The sequence below is a fragment of the Danio aesculapii genome, chromosome 18 (assembly GCF_903798145.1).
Source record: "Danio aesculapii chromosome 18, fDanAes4.1, whole genome shotgun sequence".
Classification (NCBI taxonomy): domain Eukaryota; kingdom Metazoa; phylum Chordata; class Actinopteri; order Cypriniformes; family Danionidae; genus Danio; species Danio aesculapii.
In genome coordinates, this window is record NC_079452.1 from 11,980,426 (window position 1) to 11,997,213 (window position 16,788).

General features: G+C 36.0%; 1 protein-coding gene across 1 annotated transcript in view; it reads right to left on the reverse strand.

Moving 5' to 3' along the window:
• rasa2 (RAS p21 protein activator 2) overlaps positions 1-16,788 on the reverse strand; it is a 105,940-nt gene that overhangs the window by 34,594 nt on the left and 54,558 nt on the right. The window contains exons 7-8 of the mRNA XM_056477988.1: positions 11,660-11,761; positions 1,227-1,380 (exon numbers count right to left, since the gene is read on the reverse strand). Of these exons, the coding sequence (XP_056333963.1) occupies positions 1,227-1,380; positions 11,660-11,761 (256 nt within the window). The remainder of the gene's footprint in view (positions 1-1,226; positions 1,381-11,659; positions 11,762-16,788) is intronic.

Sequence of the window (16,788 nt, forward strand, 5' to 3'; positions counted from 1 at the left end):
AGCTAATATAATTTCATAATGCAAATCTTAAATTCATGCTAACCAAGAAATGATCAAAGGAAATATATTAATGTAATTCAACTATATAAAATATGAATTGATGTTTACTTTAAACTTTAATTATATTGTTCTATTAAAGTTTTTTTTTTTTTTTAAGATTTTGTCAAATAAAAGATTTTTCTAGAGTCATCCACCATAATTTTGTGGCTTAAAAGTATCGGTTCAGGCACCGTTTTGGCACCGGTACCGTTTTAAAAGTATCGATTTAGCACCGCTATAGAAATAAACCCAATCGATACCGAACCCTAGTACTAAAAGGTGGGACATCATTCGCCATATTGACCGTTACACTTTTCCCCATTCAAAACTATACGAGTGACACGTCTTATCTATTCTATAGTCTTTGGTGTGGGTTAGTTTGATGGATTTCTTTGATTTTTGGAAGCTTAAAAGAAAATGAACACTACTCAACATTATTCTACAGCATGGAAGAGCCCGGATAGAATTTTAAACTACTCTGACTGTAGCTATGTTTCCATCCAAAAATGCGAATTAACTTTATGCACAAAACTGGATTATCGCATAAAATACGTGCGAACAAATCAGCGTTTTCATCAAAGAGAACAAAATTGTCACTTCCTGATTAACTGGCGCCAAATAATCAACAGTAAAAACTGAATTTGCTGCGGTAGGAGAAGCTGCGTGAATCTTTTCTTTATTTAATAAATGACTTGCGCCGATGACGATGCTGACAGGCAATGAACATGTGGTGGCAATATAATGACACTAACCGTGAAATGGTTACAGCATTTTATAATGACCAAAACAACATGTTAGATGTTTTACCATGCGGTCAGCCTGCTCCTTTGTCTATTCACACACATTTCATCATCATAACAAGATCACATGACTTTTTTTAATGCGCATACTGGAATTTGTTTGGTAAAAGTGTTTCCATCGTAGCTTATCGCATCTTTTCTTATCGAAAAAAAAAGTTCATCCTTCTCAGTTATGTGCATAAATTTTTTATGTGGATTTCCAAAATTGATGAATCTTTCGATCAACCGATGTTTTATTCGCATATCCAAAATGCGCATTAAAATAAATGGATGAAAATCTAGCTTGTGTTCGTCTGACTGAAGGAAGTCACAGAGGATGGTTCAGTGCGAGTAAATTATAGGTCATTTTCATGTTTGGGTAAACTATTCCTCAGGGTGCTGTTGTACCTTGACATCCGGAGACTTGAGCATTAGGTTGCGGAGTGCTGTGTAGCAGGTAGAGGGCAGGACGTTGTCCTCTGTGTATGTTACCTTCAAACGGAGAGAGCCCAGATCATCTGGCTTAGACTTCGTACCGTTTCCTTTCGGCTGTAGCAAGTACCTACAAAACACAAAGCAACTAGTTTTAGCTAAGATATTCGACAGTTTTATACATTTAGGCCCAATCCCAATTCTACCCTTTAGTCCTTCCCCTTATCCCTACCCCTTGTTTTGCACGTTCACGTGAGGGGGTCAGGGTGTCCCATTTCTCTTTAGCTTGAATGCGTAGGGCTATGAGGAAGGGCTAGATAGCCCTTGAAACTGAGATTTTTCACGACCACACTCGAAACCAAGGGGTCCGAAAATTTCCCAGAATACACCAGCTACAACGGCAGTATATCTGCACCCGGAGGTAAATAGATCCACAAATTTGTGTTTTTTTTTTGTCATTATTACAAATTTTTACAACAAACAAGCGCATGTTTAAACACAATCATAACAGCGTTCTTGTTTTACCGTCGTGCTTTAAAAACAAAACCGCTAAAATAAAAACCGCTGATTTTCACTCTCTATAATCCATAATAATAACTCTTGTATAGCAATCCCTCAACATTCTGACAGTCGATGACACTTGAATCCCCTGTCAGACAAGTCCAGGGGCTGGGAATGAGCTTTTTACAGTGTCTGCTATAATGTTAATGTTGTTTTTTGTCTTGTTACGAGTAGTTGTTGTCGTGTAATGTGTGTGTGGTGTTTTTTTTTTCTCTCTCTCTCTCGCTTTTTTTCTCTCGCTCTCTCTCATTTTAAACAATTAGCAGGTGCAGTGGATTACGCCGGATCGTGATTGGCGGCGGCTGTATTTAAAACCTCAGAGAGCATGGACTCAGAGGCTCCCCGCTCTCTCTCGATTCCCCGCTTGTTAATTCACCGTGGAGATATTATTGCTCAAGTGATAAAAATGAGTGTTTGTTGCTGATGTCTCTTATATTTATGTATTTTATTTTATTATCTACTTTCCAGGGAAGTACTGTAATTTAGTTAGTTTGGTTTATTGCCATTTATTTTGGCTGAACTCCTCCCGAAGTTATTTTTGCTCCCTATTTTCTGTAAATAAATCCTATTTTCTTGTTAATTGTCAAGGGTTGTGTTTTTGGTTTATATTTTGGGGAGAGAGAGAGCGCAGGGGCACCAGGGATTATATTTTAAATCCCTGTTATCTTGTTACGTTTTGGTTAAACCTCTTTTTGATTAAGGATTTTTTATTTAATTCGTAACAGTCTGTTTACATTGATGAATATGGCCATGGTGTAAATACACAGTACAGTTACAATCATATTGCCACATTATATCATTATGATAACATGATATTGTTGAATTCTGTAATTTCCTGAAGATAAATACCAAAAAATAACACAACTGGAATAACTACAGCAGTCACGATCGTCGATCTCATATGAAGCAAGAGATTGCGATGATATGATATAATGATGTGTGCAGGTGCTGTAGTGCTGTCCCATTTCTTAGAAGTAAATTTTGAAGCCCTTCCCCTTCACACTCGGTTTCAAGGTCCAAGGGGAAAGGGAACAAAAATAGAATTGGGATAGGGCCTTTATTATTAGATACGGATTACATGCACAATGATTTAGCTGGTGATGTAAAATAAGGAAACATTTTGACTATTGCAATGACTCTTTGTGCAACTTGTGTTGAGAAATTATACCAAAAAAAAAAAAACATATTACTTTAAGTTTCCATGAATCAGGTCAAACTATTTTAACGATTAGACTGAAAACGTTGCTTCAGAAAGAGAAGGTTCAATGCATCGTTTGCGTAATAAAATGTTCACAGCGATTCTAAGTTTAAAATACAGTGCTCAGCATATATGAGTACACCCCTCACAAATCTAGCTTTTATATTCATATTTTTAATAGGAAGCTATACAATAATATATTTGTGCATATACATTAGATTAGTCAGTACTGAAACCAAATCTGGAGCTTAACTAACAAAATAACTTATGATAACAGTCTAAAAACTAGTACAGCCAAATGTATATGTTATAGAAAAATATTAAATACAAATTTAAAAAAGGGGGAAAAAATAAATCAAGAGAAGCAAAATAAATAATAAAAATAATAAATAATTAAAAAATTAGTTGAAATTTTGTAGCTTGTACATTTTTTTTTTGCAATATTTTGCTTGAATTTATTTGTATTATCTTACTAAATCTCTATATTTTTAAATATGTTTGGTGACAAAAATATTATTTTAATAAATATATCCGTTTAATAAATCTGTTTTGTCTAAATGAACCAAAATACATTGCATATATTTAACAAATGGTAAAAATATAAATTTTCAAAATGGGGTGTACTCAATTATGCTGAGCACAGTGTACTTCACAATATTACTCATTTCATTGTTCTATTGATCAAACAAATGCAGAACAGAGACTTCTGTATACAGATATAAAATTATTTGTTGAATTTACGTTTTATAGTGATGCAATTTTTGTTGTATTCTCTACTACTCGCGACATTTCTTCATTATTTAAAATAAACATGTTGTTATTTAAAAATACAGAACAAAAAGTGCCCTTTTTCTGGAATAAAAATACAATTATTTGATCTGCTTGAAATTTTATCAGGCATGTATTGACCTTATTCTTTGCATACAAGCAGAAGCAGCCATTTGAATCTCCTTGGCTCAAGACTCATTCACGTCCATTAATTTTTAGTCGTTAAAAACAGCTCGTTTTGCTGCTTGTTTCGTTGCAAATTAATATTTTTATATCATTTTATTCTGCTTTGTATAGTCATGGACACACTTGTCTGTAGAGCAAGTAGTTTGACCGTTTTCTGCCGTTTATTATTCCTAGTCATTTCTCCCATAGGACACTGAATCAGAAGTTCTAAAACAATCGCTAGTTCTAACAATTGGCGCACTTACACATTTTAGAATAAGGTTAATAGGATAAACAAATATTAAACGGTTAAAAAACTCAAAATTAATGGCTATTAAAGCAGTAAATCTAGTAAATCTATAAGGAATTAAGAATCTTCAAGTGGTAAAGAAAGAGAGAGAGAGAGAGAGAGATAGACAAACACACACACACACACACACACACACACACACAATTTTCAATACTAACTGGTGTCAAGAGCCTAATTTGTCACATTTTCCTAGCTGCGTTTTTCCTTAGTGTGTGTGTGTGTGTGTGTGTGTGTGTGTGTGTGTGTGTGTGTGTGTGTGCGTGTGTGTGTGTGTGTGTGTGTAACGTATAATTTCATCCTTTGTGTCATTTGCATTGCTCAAACTACAAAGTACAGGAATTAGTGTGGCAAGACTGTTTAAGAGTGTCAGCGTCTCTCTTTGTGTGTGTGTGTGTGAGTGTGTGTGTGTGTGTGTGTGTGTGTGTGTGTGTGTGTTTTATGCTAGGTTCATGCAAAAGCTCACCCACGCAGTAGACTCACTGCCCTCATTCAAAACATGCAGATCAGTATCAACAAGTTCCCTCTTAGTCTACACACACACACACACACACACACACACTCTCTCACTCTCTCTCTCTCTCTCTCAAATGCACGCACATACAATGTTTACACAACACTACCGGCAGGACGCTGTGATCCTCTGTCTGAGGACACAAGGGAAGCGGGCAACGGAAGCAATCTGCCCAAAACACACACACCTACACACACCCAGTCTCTTTAACACTTCTCCACCAAAAAAAATTGCAGAGATAAGACACACTCGCAGCTGATGTATGTATATATATATTTCTGTGAATGTCCCAATGCTTGGCCTTGAGTAATGGCCTCTAGAGTCAGTGAAGTAATGCTGAAGTGTGTTCACTTGAGCTCTGACGTCAGAGAGGTGGTGCTCTCACGCCTGATTGGCCAGATAGCAGCAGCAGAGGGTCGGGATTGGCTGTTATCTCCCTTCCTCATCTGTTCAGCAGTATACCTCACTCTGACTGCAGATGATGAGTACGGACACCAAGATCAGCATTTAAGCGTGTGCATGAACACCTCGCTTGCGTCTTTTTTCCCATTACTATATTTAATTTTTAATTTGTATTTGTAGTTTGTTGAGTTGAATTTGTTGAAATCAAACTACCAAAATGAGATGTGTATTTATTTAAGTAGTGTATTTAAAAAGTAAGACTACATTTTTGCACAAAGGCTGGAGTATCCAGGATAAATGCTGTACAAAACACACAGTTCTGTCCAACTTTTTATGTTTACATTTATCTATTTAGCGAATGCATTTATCCAGAGTGATTTATAAGTAAGGGATAAAGTACATCCAGATGTTTGTTATTGCAGATTAAAGCCAGACAGGCTTATCGTAATAGAGTTATACGCTCACCGGCCACTTTATTAGGCATGGCTTACTAGTACTGAGTTGGACCCGCTTTGGCCTTCAGAACTGCCTTTATCCTTTGTGGTATAGATTCAACAAGGTACTGGAAATATTCCTCAGAGGTTTTGGTCCGTATTGACATGATAGCATCATGCAGTTGCTGCAGATTTGTCAGCCGCACATCCATGATGCGAATCTCCCGTTTTACCACATCCCAAAGGTGCTCTATTGGATTGAGTCTGGTGACTGTGGATGCCAGTTGAATACAGTGAACTCAATGTCGTGTTCAAGAAAACCAGTCTGAGTTGATTCAAGCTTTATGACATGGCGCGTTATCCTGCTGAAAGTAGCCATCAGAAGATGGGTACACTGTGGTCATAAAAAGATGGACATGGTCAGCAACAATATTCAGGTAGGCTGTGAGGTTGACACGATGCTCAGTTGGTACTAATGTGCCCAAAGTGTGCCAAGAAAATATCCCCCACACCATTACACCACCACCACCAGCTTAAACTGTTGATTCAAGGCAGGATGGATTCATGCTTTCATGTTGTTGAAGCCAAATTCTGACCCTACCATCCGAATGTCGCAGCAGAAATTGAGACTCATCAGACCAGACGTTTTTCCAATCTCCTATTGTCCAATTTTGGTGAGCTTGTGTGAATTGTAGCCTCAGTTTGCTGTTCTTAGCTGACAGGAGTGGCACCTGGTGTGGTCTTCTGCTGCTGTAGCCCATCTGCCTCAAGGTTGGACGTGTTGTGTGTTCAGAGATGCTCTTCTGCATACCTCAGTTATAGCGAGTGTTTATTTGAGTTACTGTGTCTTTCTATCAGCTCGAACCAGTCTGGCCATTCTCCTCTGATCTCTGGCATCAACAATTTGTGCTCTCAGAACAGCCGCTCACTTGATATTTTCTCTTTTTTGGACTATTCTCTGTAAACCCTAGAGATGGTTGTACGTGAAAATCCCAGTAGATCAGCAGTTTCTGAAATACTTAGACCAGCCCGTGTGGCACCAACAATCATGCCACGTTAAAAGTCACTTAAATCAGGGGTTCTTAAACTTTTCAGCCCGTGAACCCCAAAATAACAATGCTTTTCAATGACTCGCGACCCCCACATTCCTCAGAGGTGATCATAAACATACAAATGTTGCACACACAACAATAGGCCTGTATAAACACATGTATATTGACAACACAAAAAAGTGCAACAGTCTAACTAGCATAGATTATAATTTATATAGTGATTTATTAATTTGTTTAATATTAACCTCACCTAATGAGACTGGTGGGCACAATGTTTTCAGTACAAGTCTATTCTTGGTTTAATTTTGGAGACCACCACCATGATCATACTCAATGTGGGTTATGGATAAAATATGGCAATTCTAATATTTTAATAAAATTTATTTGACTTTGAAAATCACCAAGCAACCCCCATCATTGTTCCGTGACCCCCTCACGGGGTCCCAACCCCCACTTTGAGAACCACTGACTTAAATCACCTTTCATCCCCATTCTGATGCTCGGTTTGAACTGCAGCAGATCACCACTAAATTCTGATTGGCTGGCTTGACAACAAATAACATTGCTTGCATTACATATGACTGCTGAATTAAAGATTGACTGTCTACCCCTCATTAGACTTAACGATTGACTATACTTTATTGACTGACTATTTTACTTTCCCTTAATGGTAGAACTTTATTTTGATGGTCCCTATTGCACATTTTGTTGACTAAAATTGCATTGCAACTACATGAAAATTACTTCTCATTTGAGTATTAGTAGACTATAAGAAACTTTGCAAGTACATGTCAACTTACACTAACCATAACCCCAACCTAACAGTCTACCTATAATCTAATGACAATTAGTTACCATGTAGATGCAATGTAACTTGCGTTAAAGGGACCATCAAAATAAAGGGATACCTCAAAATCTAATTATTTGGGTAACAATGGCATATATCCAAGTATACTAGAACGCTAGCAAGCATACACAAAATGTTACATAAAAGTCTGAAGTGCACAATATGTGCAAACCATTATACGGATATGCAGCTACTCGTATAATTATATTTAAAACTATTTTAGTCCCCCAAAGCTTATGAGGATTTTGTTGTTACAAATGGGTTATATGCACAAGTGTTGTTCAGCCACTGAAATCTTCCAGCGAACGATTGATAAGGGTTTCATAAGGGACCATTTACAGCATCAATAATGTAGATTTTTATTTACTTTAATAACAAAACATCAGCAAATAGTGCTATTCCACCTAGCCCGCTTTACTGAGCTGAAGATGCTTTTATATTCACATTGGTCATTTTTGATCAATGACAGCCTGTGACGCTGTTTACTGAATATTGTTTTCCATGCTACTCTGAATATTTGATCTGAAATAGCCTGTAAGTGTGGCTTAGTACTAAGTGTAATTCCTGCACGCCACTGGCCAAACACAAACTACATTTCTAACTGGCGAATGACATGAACTAGTGGTTTGTCTGCTCTCTCGTTCATGATTTCAGGAGGCGTGGTTTTGAAACACAGTCCCTCCCTTACGTCCAAAGATAATATGCTAACCAGTTAGCATTTTGGCAGGTCACCTACTGCACCTTTAATCTTTATGCACAGGCAAAACATTTACCATACTAAGACGTTATCAATAAATGTATCATCATGAGCCATAATTGTTATAATAATTCATTTTCCTTCGGTTTATTCCCTTTATTTATTCTTTTTTGATATTTATTGCCACAGCGGAATGAACCGCCAACTTATCCAGCATATGTTTTAAGCAGCGGATGCCCTTCCACCTGCAACCCAGTACTGGGAAACACCCATATACTCTCACATTCACACACATACACTACGGCCATCTTAGTTTATTCAATTCACCTGTAAGGCATGCCTTTAGACTGTGGGGGAAACTGGAGCACCCAGAGAAAACCCACGCCAACACAGGGAGAGCATGCACATGCCCACACAGGGAGAAAAAGGCCAACTGGCCCAGCCAGGGCTCGAACCAGCGATCTTTTTGCTGTGTGGCAACAGTGCTAACCACTGAGCCACCATGCCGCCCTTAAACGAACCACTGACACAAATTTCTAAATCTCCATCACGTGAATACATTGCGATTTAACTATACGCTTTTACAAAAACGGGTCACTGACAAATTACAGCGTAAAGGAAATCTTGATTTTTATCAAGAAGACCTCGATCTTTATCTAGAAATGTACTCATGCTAGTTTTGTTATGACTGAATTTTATGACACATAAAACGTTATGTGTAACCATCAAGTAAATGTAATAACGCGTTTCCTTGTGAGCAGCACGGTGGCTCAGTGGTTAGCACTGTCACCTCACAGCAAGAAGGTTGCTGGTTCGAGTTCCGGCTGGTTCGAGTTTGCATGTTCTTCTGTTGGCGTGGGTTTTCTTCGGGTGCTCCAGTTTCCCCCACAGTCCACAGACATGAGCTATGGATTAACTAAATTGGCCATAGTGTATGTGTGTGTGTGTGTGTGTGTGTGTGTGTGTGGGGGGGGGGGGGGGGTTCCCAGTACTGGGTTGGCATCCACTGCATAAAACACATGCTGGAATAGTTGGCGGTTCAATCCGCTGTGGCGACCCCTGATTTTAAATACCATCGTAATTGTTTATCACAATTTATCTCATGCCACATGTCATGTCTTGTCATGAAAGATTAAATTAATAAATATAATTTATTGATGCTGTGAGAAAATGAAATAATAAACTGCTTTTTAATACACATTTCTTCGTGCTGGTTCCACCCCATCATATTGATGCAGAGAAATATAACATATTAATAATCAAATAAAGCAATTGTGTCAAATAATGCTATTCAACTAATTAGAAATTGTGTTTTCAAATCGTTGAACTTCAAGTTTACTGTATTTTTCTAATAAATGATTGGACAAAAACAACATATTAAATTAAACCTTATTTTGTAATGCTGAAGTAAGCCATTTCCTGTGAATATGTGAGACTCATTAGCAGATTCACTAGTCACTACAGACCTTTTTCTTATAATGCAAAATTACCCATTATGATTTGCTTGTATGCTGTAAGCTGGATGCTTCGCACTTCCAGTTGGCACCTTGATGTGTATAAACAATCACATTCGGGCAGCTTTGAAACAATAGTCTTTGAACTAGTGCTTCTGTTTAAACCTCCTAAACTGATTATATAAAAAATGCAATCTAATGGGAATGAAAACTGCTGCGAGCCATTACTAGTTACACAGCATTTTGTGCCATTTAAATGGAGCATCGTCATTGCTAAAGTCAACATTTTCTCTTTTTTTCAAATATATAACCAACCCAAACAAATGAACTTCACCAAAATGACTTTCCCACTGACTCACTCAATACAAACTGACTAAATGAAACATAAACAGCTCCCGATTAGAATCAACATGCAAATCAGCCAGCATGGTATCATTAACGTACTTTTATTTTTTGGAAATTGCATGGCTTAACTTTACATACCAGTTAAGTTTCATGCCAGTAATATGGTTTGCTCTATAGGCCTAATGCAATGATGTATTGTGTGTGATGTGCATTGAAAAGTCTGCTAAGCACAGTATAACAGCTGATAGGTCGAGAACACACACACACACTATATTTCAGTATCTTATCTGACGACAGACACTAAATTAGGAGAGGGTTTTTCTCTCGTGCTTGAACCGCATCTGACAGAAGCATTACGGCTTTAACGCAAATCTTTCAAAATCAAAGTTGTGGATCACGAAAACACTCTGTAAGCCACTGAAAACAGTGTTGACAACCTGTTTTGGATCAAGATTTACCAGTTGTAAATGCTGTTAACGGAAGTTCTAAGCGTCCTACTGGAAGAAGCTGGTCGCTATGAAGCCCTCCATGCAGCAACAAAGAAAAAGGTCTATAAATAAATAACTTTACGTTAAACAAAGTTAAGTAAATAGTAAAGTGTGTGTTCTGTAAACTAGCCTGTTTACAGCTATGATGATGAATTTAAAAAAATGTCACACATAGCATAAATTAATATAATTAGTATTGTCATCATTTAAAAATGCAGGAAATGGTTCAACATTTTCCTCGTCTTCCCTGGAGGTGGAAAATAGAAACTTTGCTAAAACCTGGCACAACACATCTTTCCTGTTCGAGATTAATGTATTTTTGTGCATGTCCCTGTTAAATAAATAATTTCAATTTCGGAATTCATGAACTTCTTGTTATAAAAATTTATGCGTTATTAAAACTTTTACAATTTGAGCCAAATCTCAAATCTATCCAATAGTGTGATGGTCAGAATTTTTCAAATATTTAACGACAAGTCATGGACAAAAAATATTATTCATAAATTCATTCATTCTCCTTCAGCTTAGTCCCTTTATTTATCCTTTATTTATATTTATCACCACAGCAAAATGAACCGCCAACTTATCCAGCATATGTTTTACACAGTGGATGCACTTCCAGCTGCAACCCAGTACTTGGAAACACCCATACACTCTCACATACACTACGGCCAATTCAATTCACTTATACCGCATGTCTTTAGACTGTGGGGGAAGCTGGAGCACCCAGAGGAAATCCACACAAACACGGGCAGAACATGCAAACTCCACACAGAAATGCCAGCTGGTCCAGCTGGGACTCAAACCATCGACCTTCTTGCTTTTAGGCGATAGTGCTAACCACGCTATTTGTATGTTATTATGAGTTGTTTTAATTGTAACAAATGTAAAAAATAATAATAAATAAATAAATAAACAAACTCAAACTTAGTGACAAAAAAATATTTTAAAAATAATTAAATAAATATATATATAATTGATTTTTCCTTCAGAAATTGTGTTTTACCATTGTGTTTACCAGCACAGACCTTATTTGCAAACTTTATTTTTGGCAGTTGACACTATTGCATATGCACTTGTAGGAGTTTACCTTTCAGTTGTAAGCTTTTGTTAGCAAAACCGAATATGCAACATATTGGCCAGCACTACTTCTTGACGGTGTGTAGTTTCCTCTTACCATGCTCTGTGGACATGGTCGTTTCTCAGGATTTTCACAGATACTCGTGTCTCTCCGAGGAACACGTCCTGTGCCAAGTTACCATTATTCCACAGCTCTACCCTGCAAAGTGAGAGCACAAGAGAGCATACATCAGCTAAATGTTCATTTAAAGACACACACACACACAAACGAAGCTCTGTTTTCAGCCTCCCGGAAGATCACACGTTTTAACTTCTCCCATTTTCGGTCAAACTGAATGTGAAATTCAGCACGCAGGGCACAGATGCAGTTGCATCAAAGTGGGTTAGTCATTTTTTTCCTCTCCACTACAGGATGAGGCTTTTTTCTCACATTAAACATGCACACAAATCAAATCGCCTTCGAGTGGAAAATAAAAACCAACAACAAACCAAAAACCATGCATAAACACACGCACACACACACACACACACACACACATTAGTATCATGATCTAATGTGCCGTCTGGTGGTTTCACCTACTCTTACCTTTCAGCTTCTGTAGAGGGCTATATGGGGCAATTCAGAGTGGCACATTACGTGTCAAATTAGATCAGAGCCATTCATCAAAACATGTAGGACAGAATATAAAGTCAGACGATCACAATAGCACTACCATAATCGCTAACACTTTAGTTTAGGTCACAATTCATGCTATTAACTACTGGCTTATTAACTGCCTATTAACTGTTAGTAGTTACAAAGTACGATCTTATTCTGCATCGCTAATTCTACCCAAAAACTTCTACCTTACTATTAACAAACAGCTAATAAGTAGTCTATTAAGCTAGTAGTAGGGCTGTGCAATTAAGTGAAATCGCAATTTGAAACGTTGCGATTAGTTAAATCGCAAGAGGCTGCAATATAAAATATATATGTATTATATGTAAACAAAAATAACGAATAACATCTTCAAAACCAGTCCGCTCTGCTTCAGAAAATTAAACGTGCTAGACTTTCTGCGATGGTGTCGTGAGGCATCGCAGACATGGTAACGGTTGTCGTGAATACGCCACATTACACGAGAAGAAACGATTGAATCTTGTGTCACAACATCCATTTGTCGTTTACGACTGTCCATGGAAATCGTGCAGATATCGTGTGATCTGACAGTGGCTTTATAACTAGACACACTTTCGTTCTGCCCAATCAGAATTGCGCAACTGAACTACACCGACAATAAAAAAAAAGAAAACAAACAGGAAAGCGATGACAAGTAGGATTATGGTGTCTGTTGATTCAGAAGCATTAATAGACAGATTAATATCAAAGAAAAACAGCATTTGTAATATGGCAATATTTTGGTTTCAAAGTCAGACATCGAACAAAATCAAATCATTTTTAAGAGCTGTGTTGCCACAGCTAACATATTATTGAGCTGAAGCTTGAATTAAATTAAAATCAGCTTGAAACTTGAATTAATATCTTGTCAAAAAATAATATATATATATATATATATATATATATATATATATATATATATGTAAATATCGCATTTAGATATTTTCCCAAATTCGCACAGCCATAGCTAGTAGTTTTAGTTAATACCGTGAACTGAGACCTAAACTAAAGTGTCACCCCATAATCATCCACAAATAATCATTGCAGTTAAATTGTTGTTATACAAACAAACTAACAAAAATAATGATTGCAAAGATGAAGTAAATGGAAAATAAAACATGAAAAAAATAATATTAATAATTCTACAGGAGAAACTAAGAAGAAACAATAGCTAAGTTTCCATCCATCTATTTTAAATTCACATTTTTGTATATCGCATAAAAATAAAAATAAAAAATCCATAAACTTTGATGAAAACAGATTTACAGAATAAATTCTAGAACGTACAGCAATAATGAATGGAATGAATGGACCGGCAATAACGAACAAAACAGCGGACTGACCACATCGAAACACATCTGAAATGCTGTTTTGGTCTCTCTAAAATCCCTCAGCTAAAGTCTGTCATTAAAGTGGTTTGCTATTACTTTGTATGTCTTCAGCGGTGTTACATACGGGTCAGGACAACGAAGATGAGGATCCACGTGCAGTTTAATAATCAAGAGTAGTCAGGCATGTAATGGTCAAACAGGTACAAACTGGTACATGAGGGTAATCCAAAGAATGTGGTCAAAATAACAGGCAAATGGTCAGGACAGGCAGCGTTACAGCATAAACAATAAAACAGAATAAAGGAAAAAAAAACACAGGATGGCAAGACAAGGAAAACTCTAGGGATGGCTGAGAATCCCAGTGTCGAGATCTTGAAGCACACGTGTTTTGAAACACTGCACCAAAGCATGATCCAAAACACCCGGGTCACGTGACTACAGCGATTCAAAACATCAGACATTTCAGAAGTGATTAGAGACCTGGCGAATCTGCGATTGACTGACAGGGTCAGAAAAACAAATATCTATCTCATGTAGGCAAGTGGACCGTGCATGTGCAGCAAATGGTCCGAGTTCGAATCCCGACTTTTACAAATACTCTGAAATTATGACTTGATGTATTTTAATAATGTTACTTTTTTAGGACCAAAACAAGACATATTCATTCACAAAGTGTTAATTTGTATGTAAGACCAAAAACTAACATCTATAGCTGCATCACCCTGGATTCTAACTCATTATCTCATTATGCTAGTCAGGAAGTCTCACCGCTCCACTAAATCACTTGAAACCTCAACTCTACAATGTGGGGTTTAATACCTCAATTTGCTTTACTGTTTCTTTGTTGAAGCTGTTCCACAGCAATATATAAAAATGACCACTAGGTGTCACTGTAGAGACGGGTTTGGGAACGTTTCAAAGCTATGACACATTTGCTTCAACTGTTTCAGTGTTTCATGAAGCCTCGCTTTACCCACCACTAGAAAACGCCTCGAAATGCCAACAGCAAACAAGACTCAGCAAAGTCTGTGTGTGTGTTTGCTGTTTATATGGTCCATCTGATTAGTCCATCAGGGGGAATCGGGAACTGGTGTGGCTGAGGTGCATGATAGGAGTTGTAGTTTATTTAAGTGGTATAAGTGTAGTTCTCCAGCGATCTGCACAGGCTAGATCAATGGTGATCGTGATAAGCGGTTGCGCTCCTAAAAAATGGTTTGGTGTCCAAAAAATGCCAATACACCTTCATTGCATTTCGTCTTCTAATTTATTATATAAGAAAAAAAAGGCACAAAGTAGCTTCTCCTATTGTGCAAATTACATTCTTCGGTCCCACTTTATATTAAGTGTCCTTAACTAATATGTACTTACACAGAAATTAATATTTCGTTACAATATACTTATTGTGTAAATGCATGTATTTACTGTGTACTTTTGCTTGATTAAATACCTATATTTAATTACATTTGTAATTAACTTCTGTAATTACCTTTGTAAATACACTGTTGACCATCCCTTACACCTTAACCCACCCTTAAACCTACCCATACCACCAAACCTGTCCATAACCCTAACCCTATCCCAACTCATGAGCACCACAAGTGTTCTCAAATACATTACGAATACAGTAAGTACATTTTATTTATTTTTTTATGCAAGTACATAGTAGTTAAGGACACATAATATAAAGTGGGACCAGAACGGTGCTTTATTCGTGAATGTTTTATGCGATGTTCCAGTTTTGAGCATAAATCTAATGTGCATCTTGGATGGAAACATAGCTAGTGAAAATATAAGGATTAAAACAAAACCCCAGTTGAAAATTGGAGAAAGAATAAAAATATTTAATTTAATGAATTAATTTTTTGTCAAATGATTAATCACGGTTAATCGCATCCAAGAAAAAAGTTTGTGTGTACATGTGTGTGTACAGTGTATATTTATGTATATATTTCTATATATTATGTTTATATTTATGTATATAAATGCGCACACTTACTGTACATATATACATACATACATACATGCATATATATATATATATATATATATATATATATATATATATATACACATATATATATACACACACATATATATATACATATATATATATACATATATATATACACACATATATATACATATATATATATATATATATATATATATATATATATATATATATATATATATATATATATATATATATACATATATACATATATATATATATATATATATATATATATATATATATATATATATATACATATATACATATATATATATATATATATAAATATATATATATATATATATATATATATATATATATATATATATATATACATACATATATATAATACAAATTATATATGTAAATATACATGTTTCTATATTTATTTTGCATATTTTGTATGTTATGTACAGTATGTGTGTGCATTTATACATACAGTGAGGGAAATAATTATTGAACACGTCATAATTTTTCTCAGAAAACATATTTCTAAAGGCGCTGTTGATTTGAAATTTTCTCTTTAGATGTGGGTAACAACCAAAGAAATCCATATATGCAAATAAAACAAAACAAATTGGTTATTTGTAAATAAAATTACGATAAATTAAGTTATGTGTAATAAAATGAAATGACATAGGGGAAAAGTATTGAACACATGAAGAAAGAGAAGTGTAGAAAGGCAGTGAAAGCCCAGACAGAGGCTGAAATCTCTCTGTAGTTCTTCAGCAACCCTCTGCCCTTCCTCGTTGTAATATAACATTAACTGCTAATAATATTAACATTCAGTCCAACATCTACAACAGCAAGATGACGAAGATGAAACCAGGGTGGACATTTCAGCAAGACAATAATCCAGAACACAGTCAAACACTCTCCAAACTCTCAAATGTATTCAGAAAAAGAAAAACAAGCTGTATAATGGCCCAGCCAATAACCTGACATAAATCCAATAGAGAATACAAAATAAAGCTCAAATTTGATAGACGAGACCCACAGAACTATCAAGATGTTTACACTCTGTTGAAGTCTGTGAAAAAAAAAATAATATATATAAAAAAAAGGTTTAATCACACCTGAGCAATGCATGTGAGTATTCTTTATAAGAGAGGAGTCTTTAAGCTGCCATTTTACACAATGATTATGCATATATTTATATACACAAAAACATACATAGTATCCGCAAATATGATTTGTAAATATGAACTTTTATTTTGGATGCG